A 25,900-nucleotide genomic window follows, 5' to 3' on the forward strand; every position below is an offset into this window, starting at 1 on the left:
TAGTCCTACCCCTCATCATCACACATTGCCAATGACCAGTGTGTCATCAGAGGTGACAATAAAGCTTCTACTAAGCTATGGATCTCTATGTTGATCTTCTCCATGTATTTATACAGTTAATAGTCCTGGTTAACACATGTACATACTAAAAATACAATACATAATAAGTAAATCAATGATTAAATCCATACCAGTAAACCTGATACTGAACGTCTTTTTATCCATTTTAACTGATTATTGATCATTTTAATTGCTAGTCTGCACAGTCAGTCCAGAAAGTTCACACTGGTATCGGATCAGGACTTGGTATCAGCCGATACCCAACACCTTGGTATCAGAATCATAACGGGAAGGGAAAAATGGTATATCGGAACATCACTAGTGGAGATAGTGCTGCATTGATTCTATCCTCATCTGTTTTTTAAACGTCATGCTCTAACTTTTATCAACATGAAGTCAAAAATAGCTAACCCCTGTCAAATGCTTGTCGATACAAAGCACCACACTTTTATTTCTTTGCATTCAGAATAAAAAACACGAGATACCAAGGGAAAAACTTAAATTTACAGGGTACGGAACTAAACATTTAATGGATGCAGCATGATATCTGAGGCTTACTTGCAGCTGGGTCATGTGTTTAAGGAACAAGCTCTTTGACTGGTTGCCAAAGTGTTAAAAAATTGTTGTTTTAATGTTTTTTCTTTCTCAGTGTTTGTTTAGTTTTTTTTTTTGGGGGGGGGGGGTAAATGCATGTATACATTAACCACTGGTTTAATTCTGTAAGGAGTGCACATACTCATGCTTATTACCATGTTAATACCTTTAAAATATTTTAATTTGAAGGACAACCTTGAGTTCCGCCTCCACCTAAGGTACGAGTTCCTGATGTTGGGCATCCAGCCTGTCATTGATAAACTCAGAGAGCACGAGAACGCCACTCTGGATAGGTGAGAGTGAACTCTTATAAGAATTAATTTATTAAGTTTTCTTCTTCCTTAATATTAATACACCATTGCAAACTATTAAATATGGTATATTATGTTGGCTTTACTGTATCCACTGCTTGTTGTGCTAGTCTAAAGAATAATTTCACTCTGTTCCTCCTCTTTCTGCAGACATTTGGACTTCTTTGAGATGGTGAGAAATGAGGATGACTCTGAGTTGGCCAAAAGATTTGATATGGTGAGTAACCTCATAAAAATTTTCAAAAGCAATCAATGTCCGTATGACTTGTTTTTGGTGCCTGCATATTTATGGCCATATAAGTTAAGCAGAGAAATAGCTGGATTTTGCAGTAACACAAGATTTTTTTCCTGCGTGAACAGACTCATGTAGATACAAAGAGTGCCAGTTCCATGTTTGAGCTGATCAAGAAGAAGCTGAGCCACACAGACGCCTACCCCAACCTCCTCTCTATTTTGCAGCACTGCCTGCAGATGCCATGTGAGTGACGAGTCTTTGCTGGCTTTGATAAGTGAATCTTTATACCCGTTTTTATGTCTTTAACTCCTGCAAAAATGTCAGTTAATCTTACACCAGAAATGTCGCCTGGCTTGTACTGTACTGCAGAGACCATCCTTAATTTACCTGTATCGTACCTGCAGATAAACGTGGCGGTGGCAGCCTGCATCATTGGCAGCTCTTAGACAGGATCCTTCAGCAGATAGTCCTACAAGATGATAAGGGAGAGGACCCTGACATCGCCCCTCTAGACAACTTCAGTGTTAAAAACATCATTCGCCTGTAAGTGTAAACTCACTGTCATTGACCAAAGTAAACATGACACAGACCTTCATTGTTTTATTGACACAATTTAAAAATCAGGGGGTTTTTTTATCAGTGTTGTCTCATTAGAGGTGTTTATCAATGCTCACCTTACCCCGAGAGGCCCTTTGCCCTTATTCCTCACCAGAAACAGGAACTTTGGTGATTTAACCAATGTTTTGGAAATTTAAATTGGATCCTTTCCCTGCATCAGAACCACACTGAGTTCCTTGGAGGGGAAAGTTCCTGTGATTAGTCTGATACAAACATTATGTGTTGTTTTGAGGCAGAGCTGGCAGGCAGAGCAGTACTTCACTATCATGCATCAGGAGCCTCAAACAGAAAAAAAAACTATCTGTTTGTCTGATCTTAACTTAACTTTTAAAGATAGGGGAAATTGAATCTGTCTGTTATGAAAGCAGTGCTTAAACTCTTCTAGCTCAGACCTCAAATCTTATCCTAATTAGAACTCTAAATTCAATTGTGCCATCAGCGCTCATGTCAACAGGGTTTATCTATGTTTTTAATGTGTATGCAACCTCTGCTGATCTGGACAATGACTGTCTCTGTTAAAGTTTTATTGGTTGGCCTATATCTTAAACAATTTACAAATGTTCAGTCTAAGCTGCTGTGAGTTAGAGGCATTTATCATGTTGTGAGACACCTGTGCAAGACAAAGAGGATAGGATTACTTCTTGTAAATCAAGCCTACATTAGCTTTTAAATCTGAATATTCTGGGAGGTTAAAATGGTGCTTTTCCAAACCTGGTTAACCTTGAGACAAGCTACAGGTCAGTTGTGAAACAGCAGATGGCCAGTACAAGGACTGTGGAGGTTTTGTCTAAGGGCACATTGGAGGCCCAGCAGGTGTGCTTCAAATGTCACTGACAGGCAGATTTTTTTAGGAGGACTTTGAAAGCCTCTTTTGTTGTATTACCAACAGCATTTGCTTCTGTTAGGACAACATCGTCCCAACTAAAAAGGTTTGCTACCTCCCAAACAACAAATTATGAGTTTACAGAAAAAAGAGGGCCTCCATGGCTAAGGATCGTGAGGAGCTCAGGGCTGTACAGAAGGAGCTAAAGAAGAAACTGAGAGAGGCCAAGAACACCTATAAGGAGAAGACTGAGGCCATGATGGGGCAGAAAAGAATAAGGGGGGAATGGGATGAAACAGATGATTGGCTGCAGCAGACAGTCATCTGCTGCCCCACCGGACAACATCAGCCCCAGGGTCTTAGGGTGTGTGCTGGGCAGCTTGCTGGAGTCCTTCGGCACCTTTTTAACCTCTCCTTGAGGCTGATAAAGGTTCCTGAACTGTGGAAGACCTCCTGCATCGTCTCAGTACCAAGGAGGGTTGGCTCTCAATGACTACAATTCTGTAGCTCCAACATCAGATGTCATGAAGACCTTTGAGAGGCTGGGTTCTTCAGCACTTGAGGTCCCTGCTCACTGCTTTCCAGGATCTCCTGCAGTTTGTATACCAGCAGCACATCGGCATGGAGGATACTATCTTCTTTCTCACCAACAACTAGGCCCTGCGACTCCTGGAGAGGCAGGAAAGCACTGGGAGAGTAATGTTCTCCAGTGCTTTTAACACCATCCAGCCCTGCCTGCTGAGGGACAAGCTGCTGGACAAGACAAGATAAGACAAGACAAGACAGGATAAGGCAAGACAGGAAAAGACAAGACAAGACAGGAGAAGGCAAGACAGGGTAAGACAAGACAGGATAAGACAAGACAAGGCAAGACAGGACAAGACAAGTCAAGACAAGACAGGATAAGACAAGACAAGGCAAGACAGGATAAGACAAGAAAAGACAAGACAGGACAAGACAGGATGGGTCAAGACAGGACAAGACAAGACAGGATAAGACAAGGCAAGACAGGATAAGACAAGAAAAGACAAGACAGGACAAGACAGGATGGGTCAAGACAGGACAAGACAGGATAAGACAAGGCAAGACAGGATAAGACAACATGAGACAAGACAGGATGGGATAAGACAAAACAGGATAAGACAAGACAAGATAGGATAAGACAAGACAGGATAAGACAAGACAGGATAAGATAAGACAAGACGAGACGAGACAAAATGGGATAAGACAAGACAGGATAGGATAAGACAAGACAAGGCGGGAGGGGACGGGATGGTATTGATCCCCAGAGGGGAAATCCTAGATGTGCAGCTTCACCCAGACATCACAGCCTGGATTCCAGACTACCTCACTGGCTGGCTGCAGTTCATCAGAGTGGACGGCTGTGTCTCTGAGGTGGTGCCACTGGTGCCTCAAAAAGCTGTTCTGGTGCCTTTCCTCTTCACCCTCTATACATCAGACTTTCAGTTAAACTCCAGCTAATGTCACCTCTAGAAGTTTCCAATGACTCCTCCAGTGTTGGATGCATCAGTGATGATGATGAGAAGGATCACAGAGGACTGATCGAGAGCTTCATGACATTGTGCAACAGCAACCACCTGAAGCTCAACATCAACAAAAACCAGCAGCATCAAACTATAACATTTTGGTGTTTATGATCTGTATCTTCCTTGTCATTGCTGGGGAAGTTTTATAAGTGTGATGGTTGCAGTGTTGATGATGATTTCAATTCCAGGTCTAGGTGTTTGATATCTTAACTTGGCTTTAAGTGGGGATGGTTTTGTTATAGGGAAAACCCTGCTATAGGGTATCATAGGACTATATTTTCAAATGCAGTTAGGAAATATGTATTAATAATTAAATATTCCTAGATATTTCTGTTAAATGACATATAGGAGGATTGCAGTCCTTAAAAGATACAGTATATTTCAATCTATTATAACATCTGTAAGAGAGGAGAAGGTGCAGTAGAGTGACTTAAAGTTTCAGGAGGGGCTCATGGGTATATTTGGAGGAAGAGTATAAATCGGTATGAAAGAGGTAGTCTGAGATCAAAAGGAAATTTCTCTAATCATGTTAAACAAGTGAGCAGACCAGGTCAGCTGTGTTCAGGAGCGGTGAAGCAGTTCAGCTTCATGTTGGGGAAAACACAGAGGAGAAATCATGGTATCACAGGGAAACCAAGCATAAGGACAGGATGTTTACCGGTTGTCATCAGGGACAGTCTTAGAGGAACCTGATTCTAGATAATCATTGATGCCATGGTTGTTTTTTTCTTAACTTTAGAAATAATCAGGGCTTATGTTTGGCCAAAGACTAAACTTTATAGAAATAGAAACTAAATCATAATTCTGTTTTTATTGCAAGCATTGCCTAAGACATCTATTGTCAACATGAGGGTGTTTTTTTTTCCTTAACTTTCCTTGAGTAAATCATGCCTGGAAAGACGTTGCATAAACTGAGATTCTCATTGCATTGGCTACATGTTGGAGGAAAATGATCATCATGTTGTGTTCTCCAGGGGTCAGGAGAGAGGAAAAGAATGTTAAATAAGTTTAAAAACTCAGAGACCAAGTGATTTGTCACCTGCAGTCACGTGTGCACGATCCAGAATCAAACTCTCCTGTTTTGTAAGGTTTTCCACAGCATTGTAAGGTTCTTACATAACAAAATGGCAGTTACGGGGTTTTTTTGTTTTTACAAGTTGGATCCATGCAGTGTTGATTTAGTTGTAATTTAAACCACTCAGCCTTTGTAATCAAGTTCATTAACACCAGAATGTTGAAGCCTGGATCTGATTAATGGCTAATTAGCTTTTAGATTGGCTGCTGTATTTCCTTGTGTGCATTGATTAGAAGCATTTAGGTGCGAATCATTAGCTCTTATTGGATGTCATACCTCAGCAGTTTTCCCATTTAGTAGTTCCTTCTCTTCGTTTCTTTTCTCCTCTGTGACACTGAAATATGTCTGTTCTCTCAACTCCAGCCACAGCTTCAACCGATGCTCAAGGTTTTACTTTCAAATCTTTCCTCATTGTGATTAACTTCTCAAAACACCATGGTTAAACTCTAATTTTTCTTTTCTTTCTCTTTGAGTTGTCAATTATTCCTATTTTTAACCAATGAGCCACCACCCTGATTCCCTCCTGATCAGAAAAGCTAATCTTTCTCCCATTATTTGACCCCGTATGTCTATCAAATGTCATCATAACCCTGTTTGAAACTCAAGCTGGACTAAAAGCAAAAATGAATGATGCAGGATTAATTAAGGCAATAACATTGTGTTACGCTGCTTGAAAAGTGAAACAGTATCAACCAAGTCATTGCTGGCCTCCCACAAAGAATTGAAGTTATCAATGGATCATATTCAATTATTCAATTTAAACTAACATTCCTGGCTTGATCTGGTTGGGCTGCAGCTCATTATTCTTTTTGTTTAAGGATTTGCTTTCTTTATCTGTCTGTTTTTGTATCTGTACTTGTGTTTTTCTGTCTTCTCCACAGGTTGGTCAATGAGAACGAGGTGAAACAATGGCGAGACCAGGCAGAGAAGTTCAGGAAAGGTACAACTTAGATAATGCTTAGTGACAATGTAAAATGGGCTTTAGCTTGTATAGCACTTTCCTAGTTATCTGAAAGCGCTTTTACACCACAGATCACACCCACCCATTCACTTCATTTTTACACACTGATGCCAATTGGCTATCAGTATTAGCTGATCCCATTCAAATGCATCCATACCGATTACATGCCACAAATGAAGCAGTGGAAGTAAATTCTGCCCAAGAACACATCAACATGTGACTGCAGGGGCTGGGGATCAAACCCACAACCTTCCCAGTGCAAGACAACTGACTTCACCCACTGAGCCAAAGCCTGCCACAAAGTCTCTTTAGTTTTAGTCTCTTTATTATCCGAGTTCACTTCACATGACAAAGATTTCGCCTGTAATTGGTAACCTTTTACTGCATGTTGGTTGGTTGTTTAGACCAGGGGTTCTCAACAGCCCACGACCCCCAAAATAAAGGTGCCAGAGACCGGGAACCCCGACTGTACCTGAAGGTGGTTGAACAGCCATGCACAATTAAGAATAGTCTTGTGCAGACAAGACCGTTCATAAAAGGGGATGATTGGGAGAGCTTTCTGGCGCCCAGCGAAACTTGGGACCATTGAGGTCAGCAAAGCCATGATCCATTGTGAAGTTAATCTGTGGTACCCATATTTCATATTTAACCTGAAAAAACATCCACTTTTTGTGGAATAAAAAGCCTTCTTAAAAATGTAAAATCCTTCTGTTGAATAGAAAAAAAAATTAAAGGTTTCAAAATTTCTAAAATGTGTTGCTAATCGCAAGAAAAAATGGTGGAAAAGGTGGTGAAGTTGGATTTTAAAAGTAGCAGAAATGGGTTAGAAGTGGCAAAAATTAGATAAAAATGGTAAAAATGGGTTAAAGTGGCAAAAATGGTCATAGATCGTTGTAAAGGGAATCTAAAGTGTGGCCATAATGGCTTTAAATTGGCAAAAATGTGTGGAAATTTTGTGAAATGGGAGTAAAAATTGATATAAACTGGCAGAAAAAGGGTTAACTGAGAAAGAACAAAATTGCATATATCAGCAGAAATTGGTTAAACTACCAAAATTGGGCATTTAAAATGGTGAAATGTGGTTAAAATGGGAAAAAATTGGGTGTAAAAAGGGGTTAATAGTGGCGATGATATGTCAACAGAGGCATCATTAAGCTTAAGTGGCAAGAGTTGGTTTAGAAGTGTCAAAAACAGGCAGAATTAAAGGGGTGGAAAGAGTTTAAAACTGACAAAAATAGGTGTTAAATGGCAAAAATGTGTTAAAATTTGTGGGAAAAAATGATGGAACGGGGTAAAAAAAAAAAAAAAATTGACAAAATTGGTGCAAAGTGGCAACTGTGTAATTTAAAAAATATTCCTAGTTTTTTTAGGGCATTTGGAGGCCCCCTCTGATTGTCTCGTGACCCCTAAGAGGGTCCTAACCCCAAGGTTGAGAACCACTGGTTTAGACTACAATGGTATTTTGGGTGCCTAAAAATCTGGAGGTTTGTAAACAGGTTCCAGAGTGTTTTTTTAATTTTTAAATTCAACCATTTTGATTGTCATATAAACTGGTATAAAATTTCCTCTTTCCACATTCACATTATAGTTCTAGACAATATGTACGAATAGGTGGACTACAACAATGTTTGTGCTCATTTTGAGTAGCAACTCCACCTCATCATCCGTCCACTTAGATATTCTTGTGTTAGCCATTTAGCCAGTTAGCATGTTTACACCTTACCGCTCTGTCAAAGGAGTGTATGTGCCTGAGGTTTCATCACAGAGTAACACTGCCAACTGCTGGTCTGGCTTATACACTACACCATTTCTGCAGATCTGTTTGCATAGCAAATGTTATCCTAGCCTGCATCACACATCAACATGTGTTTACCTTCCTGTTTAATTTTAGATCACGCAGAGCTGCTAGCCAAACTAGAGAAGAAGGAAAGGGAGTGTGAAACAAAGACACAAGAGAAAGAGGAGATGATGAAGACTCTGAATAAGATGAAGGACAAACTGCAGCGAGAAGGAGTGGAGCTGCGCTCAGCCAGGGAACAAGTCCTGGACCTCTCCACACGGATTAATGACATATCTGTAAGCACTCAAAAATGAAGTGGTCGGCAAGGAACGCGACTTTTACAAGCCTTGCTTCCTCATTATGTAAAATAAATCTATAAAACAGAAATGTTGGCTGTTTAGTACACCCTTCTGTGCTAAACTTCTACATATTGTACCTTAAAAGGAAATCTTATCTAAACATAAATCTTCATTTTATTCAACAGAGCGGCAACGTGTCTTTCCCACCACCTCCTCCACCTCCTGGTGCCCCAATGGCTCCTCCTCCACCACCTATGATGGGTGGCTGTCCTCCACCTCCTCCTCCTCCACTGCCATTCAGCTGCCCGCCTCCTCCACCACCCCCTCCTCCGCCCGGAGCCCCACCTCCTCCACCTGGAGCACCCCCATTATTCGGAGCTCCGCCTCCTCCCATTCCATCGTTCAACTCAGCCAGCACTTTGCGCTCCAAGTCCATCCCTCAGCCTTCTCATCCACTCAAGTCCTTTAACTGGGCCAAACTGGGAGAGGTGAGACAATATGATTGAATTTATTTATTGATTAGTTTGATGGCTTTTATTGAACTTTTCTTTGTTTTTTTTTGTTTTTTTTTTTTTTTGTCTCCAAGTTTTTATTTAAGGGTTTAAGGTTTTTTCCCCGCTTTAGGTCTTGAAATCTAAAATGTGTTTGCCTACGCTTCAATTAAAGGGCTTAATCATTTCAGATTATAAACCCACTATTAGCTGCACAATAAGAAAGCTAGGGCACACTACGTATTTGAATATGGTTAGTACAGGTTATAAACTTTTCTGATGCTCAGTGAGACCAAAGATTTGCCTGATTTTCTTATATTTTAAACGTTTTGGCAGATTAAACGTAACTGAACAAAGTTTGAATGCTAAATGAAAGCAAGGTTTGATTTCTTGTGTCGTTTCCCTCCTTTTCAGAACATGATCAATGGAACCATCTGGAACGAAATTGATGACCTGAAAGCTTTTGAGATCCTCGACCTGAAGGACATAGAGAAGATGTTTTCAGCCTATCAGAGACAGCAGGTTTGGATTTGTTAGCATAGAAGGAAGCATTCTAATATAGAGTGTTATGTATGTTTGTTTTTTGGGACCATTACATTAACATAAAACACAGAAATATAAGCCTGTTGTTAGAGAAATTGTAAAATTGCACTTGTGGGCTGGTATTTGCCTTTATTTTTGAGTGTGAGTGTTATTATTGAGAGAAGGAATGCACAATATCAAAATTTCACTGACAACATCAGAACTAATTATAAAGATCTAATATTCATTAATGTTCTGAATTTATAATTTTAAATTTTAAAGATTTTTTGTCATTATGCTATTATATAGAAGTAATTTCAGCAGCACTGATTTTTATGCAAAGCTCCCAGCACTCTGTATGTTGGCCAAGAGGTATCAGATAAATGCATTTCTGAAAAGATTTGCATTGACAGAAAAGAAATGGAAAATCATGGCACAAATGAAAACAAGTAGCTGCAATGGGAATGCTCAGTAAATGCAAGTATCCATTACACAACAACCAATAGCTGCAACACAAAATTAAACAGCTGCAAAAATTCATGCAAGCAGCTGCTAGCTGATGGCAAACAGCTGCAACACAAACATAAAAAGGTGCACAATTAATTAAAACAGATGCAAAAGTAATGCACAGCTGCTACAGGAGTGCATATAGCTGCAATACAAATGCAAATAGTCACAAAATTGTTGCAGACAGCTGAACACGATGGCAAAAAGCTGGAACACCAACTCAAACAGCAGCAATATTATTGTTAACAGCAGCAATGCCAATGCAAACAGCTGCAACACAATGGCAAACAGCAGCAACATTATTGAAAACAGTTGCAACAATCAATAGCTGCAACACAACAGTAAATAGCTGCAAAATTTGTGCAAGCAGCTGCAACATCAACTCAAACAGCAGCAACATTATTGCCAACAGCAGCAATATTATTGCAAAAGGCCATGCTATAAATGCAGTTAGCTGCTACAAACACTAACAGCAGCAATGCTAATGCAAACAGCTGCAACACAAACACAGAAAGCACACAATTAATTAAAACAGATGAAAAAGTAATGCATACAGCTGTGACATTAATGCACTGCTGCTACAGGAGTGCATATAGCTGCAACATAAATGCAAATAGTCACAAAATTGTTGCAAACAGCTGAACATGATGGCAAACAGCTGGAACAACTATTCGAACAGCAGCAACATTATTGCAAACAGCAGCAACATTATAGTAAATGGCCATGCTATAAATACAGTTAGCTGCTACAAACACAACAGCAGCAATGCCAATGCAAACAGCTGCTACACAATGGCAAACAGCCTTAACATGAGTGGAAACAGCTTTAACTGTATATAAACCCCTGTACCATGAATGCTGATTATATTTTTGTTGTGTCTGTTTGCATTTGTAGTGGGGCTATTTGCATCTTTCTGACTGCTTGTGCAGATTGTTGTGTATATGCATTTATCTGACAACTCATGCCCAACATTACTGTGCCAGTTCTAAACTGATGATCAAAATGATATTTATTAAAGCTGTAGCTGTCCCATACCAGTGATGCAGTAGTATTATTGTGCATCTTTTATCATGTATGTATGTGGGTGAATGCAGGGTGGGATGTTGTCAGAGAACTGTCAAGAGTTCATCTCCAGGCTACCACAAGCAGCTGTTCACTGCTAAATGCTCAATTGTAGAGATGCCACATGGCTCAAGCTTTGCCCCTGGTGTCTGCGGAGCATTTGTGTGAGAACTTGGCAACCTGACTGCGTCTTTACAGGGCTCATGGATTAAAATCTACACACAGGAAACAGTCACTGAAGTCATGGGGAGACACCATACAGGAAGCTTTGTTGGCACTTAAATAGAGAGGCAATTGACTTAAGCATGTTGAACCGGGTCTGACTAATAGGATAATTGTGGTACGCACGCCACAGTGATTACTTCTGTGTGTGTGCTGTAAACTAATTACACTTCTCTTGTTATGGGATAATATTCATGCAGTTGCATAAACTGATCTATTTTACAGCCTCAAATGGGTTTAAGTGGAGAGCTAATGACTTTCTAGTAATAGCAGTTTAAAGCAGGGTCATTAAGGCTCGATGGATGAGCAGCACTTAACTTCTCTGGAGGTACTGTTGAATTTCTTTTTCATGCTTTTTACGGCTGTGCTTAAAAGCCTTCTGACAGCTAAAAGCACAACTTCTCTTCTCAAGCTTCTATTAAAGGGAAACAGGTCATTTGAGGCTGTTGCCGACAGTGATTTACTGTAGGTATTTATTTATACAGAGCAGGTTTTTATTGGCTCAGGTTGATGCTTAAATGCAGATCTCTATGGATTGAGCCGTATAAAATCCCAAGATCTCTCTGGCTCCTACAGCTTGGTTCCATTTGGCACGAGTCAGATTGAATTTAGCTCGACAATTTTGCCATGTTTATACAGGACATAATTGCTTTTTGAAGCTTGTCATTGGTCTTTCTCTTTAAAATGGTCCTATGTTTATGTTTTCCCTCTGTAGCATTAGGAACCACACTCATTTTTCATCTTTGGTGTTTTTCCATGTCAGGACCGATGTAGATGCAATCAAAAGAACACATTAAAACAATCCTGACATATGTAAGGATACAGAAACCAAAATAAAAGGAGATATTTTATACTTTCATGAGCCCCTGAAGACTTGGACAGTAGATTATTTTGACTTTTTTTCTCACTATGGGTTTCCCAGCTGCAGCTTGTAGTTTGCTTAGTTGTAGTTCTTTGCTCTTGCCACCACTTCATTTTCTGCTTGAATTGCTAATCTTTGCATGTGTTTTCAATTTTTTGTGTCTCTCTGTACTCTCCGATTGCCTGCACAGGACCTGCTCACTAACCAATCCTTCAAACAGGTGAGTTAAAGACCTCCCAGCATCTTTATCCCAGTGATACCTTCATTTCTCATTCACCTTTTCTTCTGCAATGCAAAAGCCACTCAGAAGGGATAGGTCTTTACATGATGAGTGCAACTGGTGGAAGTGTCAAAGTGGTGAGAGTAGAACTCTTGTCAGCCAGATATGAAATGTTGTCTGTTTAGTCCTGAGGATTTTTTTTACTGTTTCAGTTAAACTTGACAGGAAGTAGGTTAGCAGTAGCTCAATACACATCAGAAAGTTCTGGCCCATTTGGACGCCCGCAAGTCTGGTTAATTTGACTAGTGTGAGTGCTAACCACCTCACCAAGGCACAGACATTGGCCCCAGAAAGGATGGAAGAAAAATGCCTCAGCATAATAGATTAATCATGTGCATATGCACTGGTGCACAACATGTGTGTGATGTATAATTGATGCAATCATTCTTCTTCCCAGTCATTTCAACCCATTTACACCTAAAGATGCATAAAAATCAAACCTCTGAAACCCAAGCAAACATCTATAAACTTTAGGTTATTTTGAAAAACTGCAGAGGATTTAAATGTTTACAAAAAAGTCTTAAAAGGGACATATTTTAGCCTTTTAAGACAAGTATGTATTGGTCTCATAGGTCCCCAAAACATGCCTGTAAAGTCTGTTGCCGAAAAAAACACCCCAGTATTGGATATTTGCATGTCTACAAGCCCCTCTTTTTCAGCCCTGCTCAAAACGAGCCATTTCTTTGTCTGTGGCTTTAAATGTTACTGATCTGTCTGACACCGCCCCTGACTCCGCCCCTCCCAGGAAATGGATGTGGCTTAATGGATGGGGCTCTCCTGATCTTCCTCTTAGCTGGCAGCTGAGTGGAGGATCAGGAGAGGACGGCAGAACTTTCCTCCAAGCAGGGAGGGCCAACCAAACCTGGGGGGCGGGGCTAACCCTATACGTCTTTGACGTCACATAATGTATCCAGGCCCGGGCATGGCTGGGCTTTAAGCAGCCTCATTCACTGATCATTCTTAAGAAGAAATTTGTTCTCAAAATCCACTAAATCAGTTTTTAAGAAGATACTGACATTTACTTAAAGACTCTGTAAAGTGAAAAGAAATCCGTGTTTAGATTTGTTGTATGGCAGGTCACTGTGTTATTAACCACCAGGTCAAATTTCAGTCAAATTAAACATCTCTAAGTTTATAAAATTAAAGAAGTAGTGAAAACTTTTAACATTTTTTTCACCTGTACACTGAGGTATCTGACTGAACTATGATCAAACACATCAGTGTTGGTGTTAAAGCTGAAATTTGCACCAGACTGATAAAAATCTGGATTTTATGGCTATTAATTAGCTCAAATGGACATCTGCCTTGAAAAATCTTTTTGGAAAAGGTGAGGCTTATGTGATGCAGAATCCTATCATCAGTAGGTTTCTACATCACAAACTCTATATAAAAGGTAGAATGTTACCACCTCTAACTGACTTTACCATTCAGAGACCACTCCCATCCTCTCCTGCCTGCACCTGCACTGCTTTGGCTGAGAGCTGGCTATAGTAACCCCACTGCTGGAGCCAATGGACCGAACAGGTAGTGCTCAGGACCATCACAGTCCGCCGCCACTTCACAGCCTGCTTCAGGGGACTCTCTTCAGTGGAAAACTCTTCCACTTTAAAAGATCGCTATGATGCAGCAGTGCTGTGGGACTCTATCTGTGTCTCTCTCTCTGACAAGGGGACATCACTGTCACTCCCCTCATCTGGAAAACCCCGTCCTTTTCCCCTACCTCCTCTCAATATCAAACTGCTCACTTTCTGTTCACATCTGTTGAATTACGGAGGTGGGCGGAGTTAGTTCTGAGCCAGGGGTTCACTTACACTTTAAGCTTCAAATTCATAAAAAAATGAGGCAGTAAAATCTGCTCCAGGATGGTGTGGGGTGGACGTGTCTGTTGAATGGGCTGGAGCCACATCCACTTAGGAGAAAAACAATCCTCTCAAGTTTAAAAAATGTTACAATCTGAATGTTGACCTTATGATCAGAGTGCAGCTGCCTGGCTCTTTGCCAGAGAAGAGACGAAGTCCGTTTTCTGGCTCAAATCTTTGTTATGATGCTTTAAATGATCCATAGACCACTGTGGCTGATAGATTTGGCAAATTTACCTCACAATGAAAAAAAACACAGCATTTAACTGACTGTTAGCTTTCAAAAATGGCAGTGACATCAGCTAACAACAGACTGTACTGAGATAAGCTGTTCTGTGATTTTATATTGTAATGTTAGAGGGGCAGGGTCATTCCCTACCGTGGGCTCGTGACATCATGAGCCCACATATTGGCCCCGCCCACATTAAACCCAGCCAGGAAAGAGGTGAAAAACTTTCAAACAGTCTAAAACATAAACTGTAGAAAGAATTGGACAAACCCATGTGACATCCGTCATCTGCTTACAATAGGTGGACTCAAACAGTTCTTGAAGCCAATCCATGGGAGCTTCCATATTGAAATCCTGGTCTCAACCGAACTTTGGATCCACCTAACAGCCCGCCCACTAAGCGCGACTTCCTGTCAGCCTGCTAACTAGCGTTCCGGTTGAAAGAAACGGAGCCTCTGCCTGACGAGCTATCTGTCAGTCAAATGTCAATCACCCCCCGTACATTGGGAGCAAAATAAGACACTAGCTAATGAGAAGCGTTTGGTGTTTTGAACCAGGCCGTAAACCAGTTTATTTTGTGTGTCAAAACCGACTGTTTAACATGTGTGCAGACGGGACTTCTGGTGTTCCTGCAGCCAGCCTCAAGTGGACACTTGCGGTATAGCAATTTTTTGCACTTTCGCATTGGCTTCATTTTTCAGGACCGAAGGTTGCCGCTTGGTCTAAATGCAAAACTCAGTCACTTGTAGATCTCAGAGTTTTCACATGTTTACAGCAACCATATTCCAACATATCTAGTGTGTTTAGACAAAATTGTTTGATTTCACTTTACAGGGTCTTTAATTTTTTTTTTTTTTTAATCTGTGATTTCACATCATTCCAGAGCACTGTTACAAACATTTGGGTGCTGAATATTACAACATTAATTATGCCATTATCAGCAGTCAATGCTGGATTAAAATGACACAATACAGCTGAATTTTCAGTTCTAGTTCACTGTTAATTGAAAAAGCAACTTTTTCACCTTAATATCATAGTATCAAAGCTGATCTATTCATACAATAACTTTCTAGAGGGAGGATGGCATCCATCCCATTTCCACAGAGCACCCTGGTCACGTGATTCAGCACTGTAATCTGGTCTATCCATCAGCTTTGCAAGGTTATCAGTTTGCTTTAAAGGGGACATATTGTGCAAAAATCCCTTTTCATTCTTTTCTAACAAAAATATGTGCCCCTGGCCTGTCCACAATCCCTTCAAGTACAAGAAAATTACCCCCCTCTTTCTCTACCTTTCAGAAAATGTGTGCTGAAACAAGCTGTTCTCAGATTTTCTCCTCATGATGTCATGTGGAGAGTTAGCCCCGCCCCCACATTCGGTTGGCCCTCCCTGCTTGGAAGAAGATTTCGCCCTCCTTTCCTGATCCTTAGCTAAGAGGAAGATCAGGAGAGCCACATCCATTTCCTGAGAGAGGTGGAGTCAGAGGTGGAGCAATACAGCTCAATAACATTTAAAGCCAAAGACACAGAAACAGCTCGTTCTGAGCAGGGCTGAAACAGAGGGGGTTTAGACATGCAAAAATCCTATACTGGAGTGCTTTTTCAGCAACAGACTTCTCAGGCATGTTTTGGGGACCTCTGACCAGGGGTGTAGCTAGGGATTGGGCCCCCAGAAAGAATTTACACAGGGCCCCCTTGACTGACGGGACAAGCAACTGTTGAGCCTGTTTTTTTTTTTCACAAATATCTATGCATTTTAGTGTATTTTTGACACATAATTACCCCATTTGTGAACATTTTAATATGGTTAAATTAAACTTACTTGCATTATTTCACAGCACTGTACAATATCATTTGGACATTTTTAAGGGAGGAGCAGTATTGTATTTTATTCTATTTAATACAGATTTCAGTCTGTTGACTGATTTATTTAGTCCAGTGTTACTCAACAGTGCTCAACCATTGTGTCCTGACCAGAATTGTAACACCCAATCTCTAGTTACAAAGTCAGTGACGTAGCCCATTGAGCTATCAAGCTGCAATCTCTACTAGGGCTGGGTATTTTTAATAACCTCACGATTCAATTCGATTTCGATTTTTTAGGTTGCGATTCGATTTCGATTCGATATTGATTGAAATGCTTCAATGTCGATTCAGTAAGAAGCAGAAATACACAAATAACCTGTTGACAATTTTTAATAATTATTTTCATGCTCATGTGACATACTTGGTAAGTCACCTCGCATTTTTGAGCAATAAAACATCTGAAAAAAAAAATTGCACACTAATAACTTATTTGTACATATGAAGTACAAAAGTAAAAAAACATGACAGTTCTGTGTAAACACTTAAAAAGTAAAGTGCATGTAAACTTAAATAATATTTCTGTCCTCTTGGAAATTGTGATAAACCTCACATAACATGGTTATGGTTGTTGTTGTTTGGTTGAGTGAGGCCTCCGTCCATACAACACACAGCGACCCCCACTGGCCAGGAGGTGAATCGATTCAGAGGATTTGCTGAATCGATATTGAATTTGGGGGGGGGGGGTGATATTGCGATGCATCGATTAATCGTTATTTTTGCCCACCCCTAATCTCTACTAGCATGTTGTAAATAAACTCTTCAATGTAGCTATAAAGTCATGGGTTATTAAAATCTTGGCTACAGTTGAATACACATACTCCACATGCTCACTGTTTGTAAACAACAGGCAGTAGATACTAGCAGAGTCACATTTTTACAGAATTCAGTAATGCACTGAACCTCCTCAGTCGACATCATTCCTTGGCATCTCATAATGTCCTTACTAGCTTTATCGCCCTCTGTTCTCAACAAATTTGCATCATCAATGAGGAACAGGAATAGTAGCACTACGTGTGCTTTACGATAGTGCAGTTGCACTCACAGACCTTGGGTGGGCGCCAAAGCACACTAAACCATACTCCTCCATGATGCCGCAGAAACTGTTTTAGAGCCCGATGAATGGGAGTTGCCCCCCTCACATAGTGCCAGCGTTCCTCTGCTGCCAAACAACCTGGGTCAGCACAGACATGGAAAAACATCCCTTCTCTCTACAAGCTGCATCTGTTTCACATACGTCATTGGCAGAAACCTCCAAAAATGACAGGAAACCAGCCTGGACCAAAAATAGAAAACATTTAACATGCAGCCCTGCAGAGTTTTCAGCAACATGCACTTTTTTCTCTTGTGGATTTTAAAAACTACATTTGTGTGACATTACAAAAATATCAGAATGGCCTGGAGTGAGTTTTTAGACACGTTTCTTGCTCCTCTGAGACATTTTATAGGCCTGCCTGCATTTTGTTCTTGGGATGACTCACCAATAAAATCTGCTTTCACAAGATGTGTTTTTTTGCCTGTACCAGCATGAATTTGAGACTTTCCAACAGTTTTTGGCATGTTTCTGGTTTTGATGAGATGAGTATTTTGGTCTCTGTGAAGTAAGGCACAACATTCGTCTTTGTGAAAGCAGGTCAGGGAACTTGACCCAAGGCCAAATAGAGTATTTGGCCTGAGAGCAGTCTTTAAGTCTGCGTTTGAAAGTGGCAGTGATCAGACTGCAACAACTGGTTCTCCTGAGTTTTCCAAAGTCTGCTCCAAATTAACACACTATTAAATGCTTAGAAGGGCTCGTATCATCTAAATGAAATAAAGATGCCGAACAGATGTCAGGAGGAGATTTTGCATTTTATGTGAGCACTTTAAAGTTGCAAAGGTAATCCTGTTTTGTCTTTTTCCTCCTGCAGAAAGAGACGGGCTCTATGGATGACATATACGTCAGCACGAGGAAGGTCAAGGAGCTGTCAGTCATTGATGGGAGGCGTGCTCAGAATTGTGTCATCCTGCTTTCAAAGTAAGGGTTGTGGACAGATTTATCAATCATGTGTTTTAATACAATAACAATGAAAGCATGTAGATGCCCGATTATTAGATTAAATGACAGAAAAAGTTTCTTAAAGGCCAGATGTTATTAGCTCCTGCAGCAGTTGGGTCAGCCATGAAAGCTGTGACCAAAAGTGAAGCTGCTTGAGGCTGGTGCTTTCTGTGTCTGGCACAGATAGGTGCTTTAATGGACACAATTAAGAGGACATCTGTCAGTGTAAGTGATTAACCATATGTGTGATTTTTTTTTTAAATAAGAGCTGAATTAGTCACAGCACCGACAAAGACAGATATATCTTAATTAGGCCTGTTATCATTAATGTATTAATGCTTGTAATTAATCTAGAAACTTTAACACGTTAAAAAAATAATAACGCAATTTAATCATATGACCAAGTTTGACCACAACTTAATGCATGCAACATTGCATACATTAAGTTGTGCAACAAAAAAAAATTGTGGTGTTAATGCATTAACTTAAATTAATTTTATCAACTTACCTTTGACGGCCCTGATCTATTTACATATCTTTTTTTATTTAATAGCAATCCACAAACAGCATTTAGATGCAGTACAGTTCACCTTCTTGCTGTTGTATCTCATTACAACCAGGTACTGGAAAATGTAACAGAAAAATGGTCATTTAAAGGTATGATGATGGAAAAGTTACCAGAAATGTTCAAGCTTTTACATAATGACTTTTTTTTTATATTCAGAAACCATGCCCTATCTTTCACATGAGACTTTTTTTTTTTACCTTTACAGCAGGGCTCATCAACTACATTTGCACAATGGCCAGCTTATGTCTATGCAGATACTGTGGGGGCCGGACTGTTAAATGACCTAAATAAAAGAAACATTTCCGTCAAAATAATTTTTTTTTCTTTGAAATGTACCTTATTTTTGGCTGAGGGCAGCTCTACATATGGCAATGTCTGTGTCTGAGTGAGTCTGTCTGTCTGTCGCTGAGTGAGTGAGGCTTTTGTATGATCATGAGCCATATACTACAGATGTCACTAAAAACGATCTTTTCTGGAAACTCCGGCCGAAGTGGAGATTTTGGAAAACTCCGGTTTCGTGGTTACATGTGAATGCCGGGAAACGGGAGTTTTTGGTTCTCTAATATCACAGCTTGCGCCGTGTTTGAATCTTTGGCAGAAGAGACAGAATGACGGAAGTTCATTCTGATTGGCTGGCACGGGTTTCACATCTGAAAAACACTGCCACCTATGGGTTTGGCATGCTTAGAGCCGCATTTAACGGCGGATTTGACGGTTACGTGTGGACGAGGTTTTTTTTTGTAAACGATCAGTGTGGACAAAAGTATTTTTAAAAATGAATGAAGTGGGATATTCGTTTTAGAAAATACTCAGCTACATGTGTACAAGGCCTTAGTAGTTAAAAACAGCTAATGATTTGTTGTGTCCCAGCTAATGACCGCACTAGCAGGCCTGTCATTAGCGGGGACTGAGCCGCAGTGGCGCTTCTGTCTGAACCAGACAACGTGTCTAAATCCAAACAAGCGCAGAGAGCAACACTGAAAGCTTTCTGTGACAGAAACAAAAATGTTCTCTGTCCACTCCCGGTCTGTTACAGCATTTCTTTCGATCATGGCGGTGAGCTTGTCCTGTTTACTCCGTTAGCTGCATTAGCTGTTAGCTTGGATTTCGCAGTAGGACCACTGCTTTTTAATCCGACCTAGGCGCTGTTGTTGTTGAAATCAGGGCACAGCCACACCGACAGCTTGTCTTCTGCAGATGAGGCCTTTTTTGCTCTTTTCCTGTAGTGTTGTCTACCATCCGCGCAGTAATAACAAAAAATATACAGAGAGTGTCTTTTCCCCTGCAGCTGAGTCGCTGTGTGTCTGTGTTTAACCAATCAGATGCGGTAGAAGAAAGCAGGAGGGGAGGGGGGATGACACTGCTCAGGTTTCATCTCCTCCAGGAGCAGTTGTAGGCAGCTTTATATATGGTTTGACCCCAAGAAAATTCTAGCAAAAGGTTTCTCAGTGGTTTACAGTAGTATCAGATGTACTTAAAAACATACTAAAAGTTTACCAAAGTTTGACCACTAGAAAGGTGTAATCTTCAAGATGGCAGCCATAAGGGCCTTAAAATGACCATTACTCCTTTGTATTCCTCCTAGACTAGGAATACTGGTGCCTGATACATGTTTTGGCCATGTAATATTCTAATTAGCATATTTGCATGATAGCTAAGTCATTAAAAGTAGAATTATATATTAAAGCAATTGGTTACAAGCATATTTATGCAAAAAATAAGTACAGTTTCCCTTAAGTAATTGCATATTTCACCTTCTCATATCATTTTGCCGAGTATTGGTGGTTTTGTGGTTCATAACAATTCTTTTGATTCCAATAAAGGATAAATTCATTAGAACTGTGTGGTACTGTACACCACTTTCCACATTATTATGCAAATGACATTTTTCTCTTATTTTCCTAAATATTAATGCAAATGACGGAACCTTTTCAAGTCATCAGCCGATAGAGCATAATTCAAATGTTTTTGAACAAACTTCATTATGATAGCTTATTTTTTTTAAATAAAATCTCAAAACGCACTTTTCCACATTATTAAGCAGGCCACAGGTTTCAGCAATATAGGAAAGAAAAAGGATCTCTGCTGCCGAAAAGTGTCAAATAGTGTTATGCCTTTGACAAGGAATGACAACATTAAATATTTCATGAAAACTTAAGCATGATCATCTTACTATGAAGAAATTTGTGGCTGATTGAGAGCACAGATGGGTTTGTGCAGATAGAGGCATAATGAGGAAGGTTTATGATGGACAAATACATCGGATTTAGAGAGCAGCTGCTAAAATGTCATTACAAAGCAGCAAACAAGTATTTGAAGCTGCTGGTGCCTCTGGAGTCCCTCCATCCTCAAGGTGTAGGATCCTCCAGAGGCTTGCAGTCGTGCATAAACCTGCAATTCAGCCACCCCTAACCAATGCTCACAAGCAGAAACGGTTGCTGTGGGCCCAGAAATACATGAAGACTCATTTTCAAACAGCCTTGTTGACTGATGAGTGCCGTGCAACCCTGGATGGTCCAGATGGAGGAGTAGTGGATGGTTGGTGGATGGCCACCATGTCCCAACAAGGCTGTGACATCAGCAAGGAGAGGGCGGAGTCATGTTCTGGGCCAGATTCATGAGGATAGAGCTGGTAGGCCCCTTTAGGGTCCCTGAAGGTGTGAAAGTGACCTTGGCAAAGCATATAGAGTTTCTGACTGACCACTTTCTTCCATTGAATTATGCTCTAACGGCTGATGACTCGAAAAATATTCTGTCATTTGCATTGATATTTAGGAAAATAAGAGAATTTGACATTTGCATAATAATGTGAAAAGCGGTGTAAAATAAGTCAAAACAGGGCTGCCACGTGAAGGCTCAGTACCACATTTTTTTGTTTTGTAATTTTTGTAATATAATTTTTTGTAATGCTTTCTTTTTGCCTTTTGTTTTTTTTAATATTTTCAAATACTTTTCTTATTTATACATATCTTTTTCTATTTTCTTCAGTTGTTTCCTCTTATTCTGGTTTATTTTTTATACTTTTTTGCACGGTGACCCTCACTAGATTTAACATTAGTCGTCACACTCTTCCTCCCATAGAGGTTGATTAATACTGATTCTTACAATTCCCAACTTGACATGGTCCACAAGCAGGCATACATGGTAGTCCATATGCCCTGCAACTGCACCATTGTGTTCGGCAGACAGTTGTGCAATTACAGTGGATTATCTGCAGGAGGCTTTCTGGGGCAGCATTCTTACTGGTCATAACTGGCAGGAACCGGTTGTCCACCAGTTTCCATCCCCATTCCACTATGTTCATGTCACTTCCCTTTCCAGTCCACACTGTGATCTGGAAGTAAACTCTTTGGCAGTGGTATTTGGTTGAGGACTCAGTTGGCGGCATACATTCTGGGTTAACAAATGATTTGGCGGTAACGTTTTTCTTGCTAAAAAGGTTGTAGGGCAAAGAGGCAAGTGAAACAACACTGCCATTGCTTTGGTCCCATGGTCCTCTATGACATTCCTTGCTTGATGTGGGAGCAGAAACACATTTGCACAGGACTGGATGGTTGACTCACCTTTCACAAGTTTCTGGAATGCTGTCTGTAAGAAGTCAAGGATGAAGTTTGTTTGAGCAAAATGGTATACACTGTGCTGCCAACATTTCAATGAAGCAAGCAATTTCAAATGTCAGTATTCTTTTCCACCATCTTCTGAATTGCTGAAAACTGTGAATTAAGTTTTGTTGGGTTTAGTATAATGCCACCTTTATACTCAAAAACATATATAGAGGATGCATTACATATGTATCACTTTATTCAAATTGAAATGAGTGACCATTTTAGAGGGTTCACACACAGGCCTCTGTTCAGGCTAATTCAGAGTTGTTTAAGATCAAAAGTTATACAACTCCAATTTAAGTTACTTTTGGGTGCAATAACTTTTACATTGAATGTCAAGTCTGTGTTTTAGCAAAAAAAGGGTATGTGTCCAAAAACAAAGTTGGAGTTACATGACATGGCTAAATCGTTTACATCTCTGGTTCACCCCAAACAAAGATAAAACCTTACAGTAATCTCACAGAATCATGTATTCCATAAGTATGTAATCATGTCAGTGCAATTTAGACATGTCCAGTGGATTCATAGACCCAGAAAACATTGGATTAGACACCAAGATTGGCTTGGCTGAAATAATGAAGGAGTTAGGATATTTTAAGGGCTCCCGCATCAAGCAATTTTAGGGACTTCCTGCCCATCTTGGACGCCATCTTGAAAATTGCACCTTTCAAGTGGTCAAACTTTGGTAAATTTTTAGTATGTTATCAAGGACACCTTATACTACAAAAAACAGCTGGGAAACCTTTTGTTAGAATTATTTTAGGGTTAGGTGTTTTTTTTTCATATATGCAGCAGCCTATTGAGAGAGAGAAGAGCAACATGTAGCTTTTGACGTTTCAGTACCACTTACTATACCTTTTTGTAGTTTTGTAGGTTTTTCCTGTATATAAAATTAAGAGGCGGCCGCCACCAGCTCTCAAAGCTCTGACATCATGAGAAACTGTATTTTCTGACAAGTATTACAGCAGGTGGATGATATTTTTAACTGAAATTATGGTATTACGCCAATTGGGCGGTGCTGGGCCCAGGAGTTGGTGCCTAAAGTGCCAAAGAAGAAAAAAGGAGACTTTTAGCTTCAAGGATAAACACAGGGCTTTATTATCTCTGCATTTCTCCCCCACTTAATGCTGTAGAATAGGTGTATGATAGCGCACTGTCCTCATATATGCATGCGCTTCTGTTTCTGTCTGTCACGTGTACGCAGGCTGGTTAGCGTGCGTTTATACATCGGCAATGTCCTTTAATTTAAATGATTAAGCCACAGCGTGTCATTACCAAGACTTAGCGTCAATCAGACATATCACTGAACAGGAAATATGGATCAGTATTGGCAATTAGCAAGTTTAAAACATGATCAAAACTCGTTGTGCGCACGAACCCGACTAATAAGGCAGAGAGAAGGAGGGAAGAGGTCAGGTAAACGATGTGAAGCAGCAGCTGAACCGACCAGTCACTGATTGTATGTTTTTGTTAGATTTTTTTATATTTCCTCCAGGTAGAAGCTGCAGTAAACTTCTAAGTTCCACTGATTTTATTTATCAAAAATATAAGCAGAGAGAAATAAACAAAACATTGATCCTTCTTAACTTAACCCAGAAATCACATTACATATTACTTATATTTTTCATATATTATTATAGATAATTTGTTATAATAGATAGTTAATAACAAGCTTAAACAAAATACCAGCGTTATTAAGGGAATAAGGGTAAAATGAAATAAAGGGTGTGACAGTTTTCTGGTGGAAATCAGTTTCAGTTAAAATCAGAGATGATTATGCAGGTCACATGACCTCTTTAAGTGGACAATGAGTCAGTTATTATGGACATAAAAATAAACATTCATTGAAAAAAGACTAAAAAGCTTTTTGATGTTAATAACAGCTTCTTCGGCACAATACTATATCATTCAAACCTTTATCAGGTCAGACCAGGAAACCGTTCAAAACTAAAGCACTAAGTTATGAAAAGAAAAACATTTTCAGTAGATTTAGCCTCTTAATTTCACTCTCAAAGTTTACTAAATTAATGTAATTACCATTAAAATGTACAAAATTTTCTCCCAGGGGAGCATGCCCCCGGACCCCCTAGAAAGGTCGGGGTACGTATGGTCAGAATGGTACCACCACTACCTCAAAATGAGCCAGGAAAAAACCTGAATCATGACAATATCACTCTGCCAGAAAACACACATTTCAGTCAGGCATTTCAACAGGCATCCCAGATAATAGCGGTCAGCCATATATAAGGTTTTTACCTAGTCTTGTTAGTCCTTAGCAGTGAACCCAGTCCCTATTACCTATACTGAAGCCAGCCGCAAAGGGGTGATTGAGATTTTTAAGCCCCATATTTCTGGGACTGCCATGTAGTTTGATGTGAATATGCTGCATTCTGATTTGTGAAAAACACATGAAGGAAACAGATCTTTTGTTTTGATTTTCAGGCAGTAAAAAAACCCTCTCTACCCCCCTGAATTGTTTAATTTACACAGAAATCGGCTGCTTTAATCAAGAATAGACTTAAGGGTATGTATTTGCCACGCATCTTATTTGCAAATAATGGGTAATAATAGCTAGATTTTTGAAAAACTAATCAAACATTAAGCTAATCTTTTGAAACCATTTGTTTTAATGTCACTTATATTTGGAGTCACTTATATTTCTATAGGGATTAAAGGGAAAAAAAGAGATAAAATAACCTTAATACAGCAATATATTTATTTTCCTCAGCATGTTTTCTAAATTTAATCAAGTTTCTGGGGGCCCTGATGTGGCCCCCAGGCCTTTACAGGAAAGTGTCATCTCACTGCAGCTATGGGTTTTAGGGGGGCTGCAGTATGTGAAGTGGAATCAGTTGTCACCATTTAAGAGCCACTGGACAAGATGGTTACAATCAGTATATCTCCTCACAGTAATGATCCACTGCCCTATGGAGGATCTGAATCAATAACTCTTTTTACCGATCAATAAACAGACTTCCTGATATATTGCTTTGTCTGTCTAAACAGCAGCCATTCGCTCGGTCCCTTATCTTGCTCTTGTATATTTCATAAATGACCCCTGGGTACAAACCTGACCCCACTGGGGTCAGCACATAGTTAATACATGCATACACTGACAATGGTGTTATTGATCACAAAGCTGTGTACTTAACCATGAAAACACATGGGAGAACTCAGACAGCCGACTCTGGTCCAGACTGGATGCATCAGACTATTCACAATGTTTCTGTTGTCTTTTTTTGTGTTTTAATGTGAGTAAGACAACTTCAAATCTACAAATTGTTCCCTGTGTAGGTTAAAAATGAGCAATGAAGAGATCAAGAGGGCGATTCTTGAGATGGATGAGAGGGAAGAGCTCGCCAAAGATATGCTGGAGCAGGTAAGCCCCAGTATTTGTCATGTCATTGCTTGACTGTGGTGGACTTGGTAAAATTATTTTGTGCTGTTTGATACAGAAAGGAAGTCAATTATCTATTGTTAACAAAGGCTCCAT

General features: G+C 39.9%; 1 protein-coding gene across 3 annotated transcripts in view; it reads left to right on the forward strand.

Moving 5' to 3' along the window:
• Positions 1 to 25,900, forward strand: part of daam2 (dishevelled associated activator of morphogenesis 2) — a 236,507-nt gene that overhangs the window by 179,194 nt on the left and 31,413 nt on the right. For 2 of the 3 annotated variants that reach the window (XM_041812437.1, XM_041812436.1), the window contains exons 8-18: positions 844 to 947; positions 1,116 to 1,182; positions 1,326 to 1,443; positions 1,605 to 1,743; positions 6,145 to 6,203; positions 8,116 to 8,300; positions 8,489 to 8,791; positions 9,209 to 9,316; positions 12,160 to 12,189; positions 18,107 to 18,213; positions 25,702 to 25,786. In XM_041812437.1, the coding sequence (XP_041668371.1) occupies positions 844 to 947; positions 1,116 to 1,182; positions 1,326 to 1,443; positions 1,605 to 1,743; positions 6,145 to 6,203; positions 8,116 to 8,300; positions 8,489 to 8,791; positions 9,209 to 9,316; positions 12,160 to 12,189; positions 18,107 to 18,213; positions 25,702 to 25,786 (1,305 nt within the window). The remainder of the gene's footprint in view (positions 1 to 843; positions 948 to 1,115; positions 1,183 to 1,325; positions 1,444 to 1,604; positions 1,744 to 6,144; positions 6,204 to 8,115; positions 8,301 to 8,488; positions 8,792 to 9,208; positions 9,317 to 12,159; positions 12,190 to 18,106; positions 18,214 to 25,701; positions 25,787 to 25,900) is intronic. The other variant, XM_041812438.1, reaches the window with a different exon arrangement.

This window comes from Cheilinus undulatus, linkage group 18 (genome assembly GCF_018320785.1).
Source record: "Cheilinus undulatus linkage group 18, ASM1832078v1, whole genome shotgun sequence".
Taxonomy (NCBI): domain Eukaryota; kingdom Metazoa; phylum Chordata; class Actinopteri; order Labriformes; family Labridae; genus Cheilinus; species Cheilinus undulatus.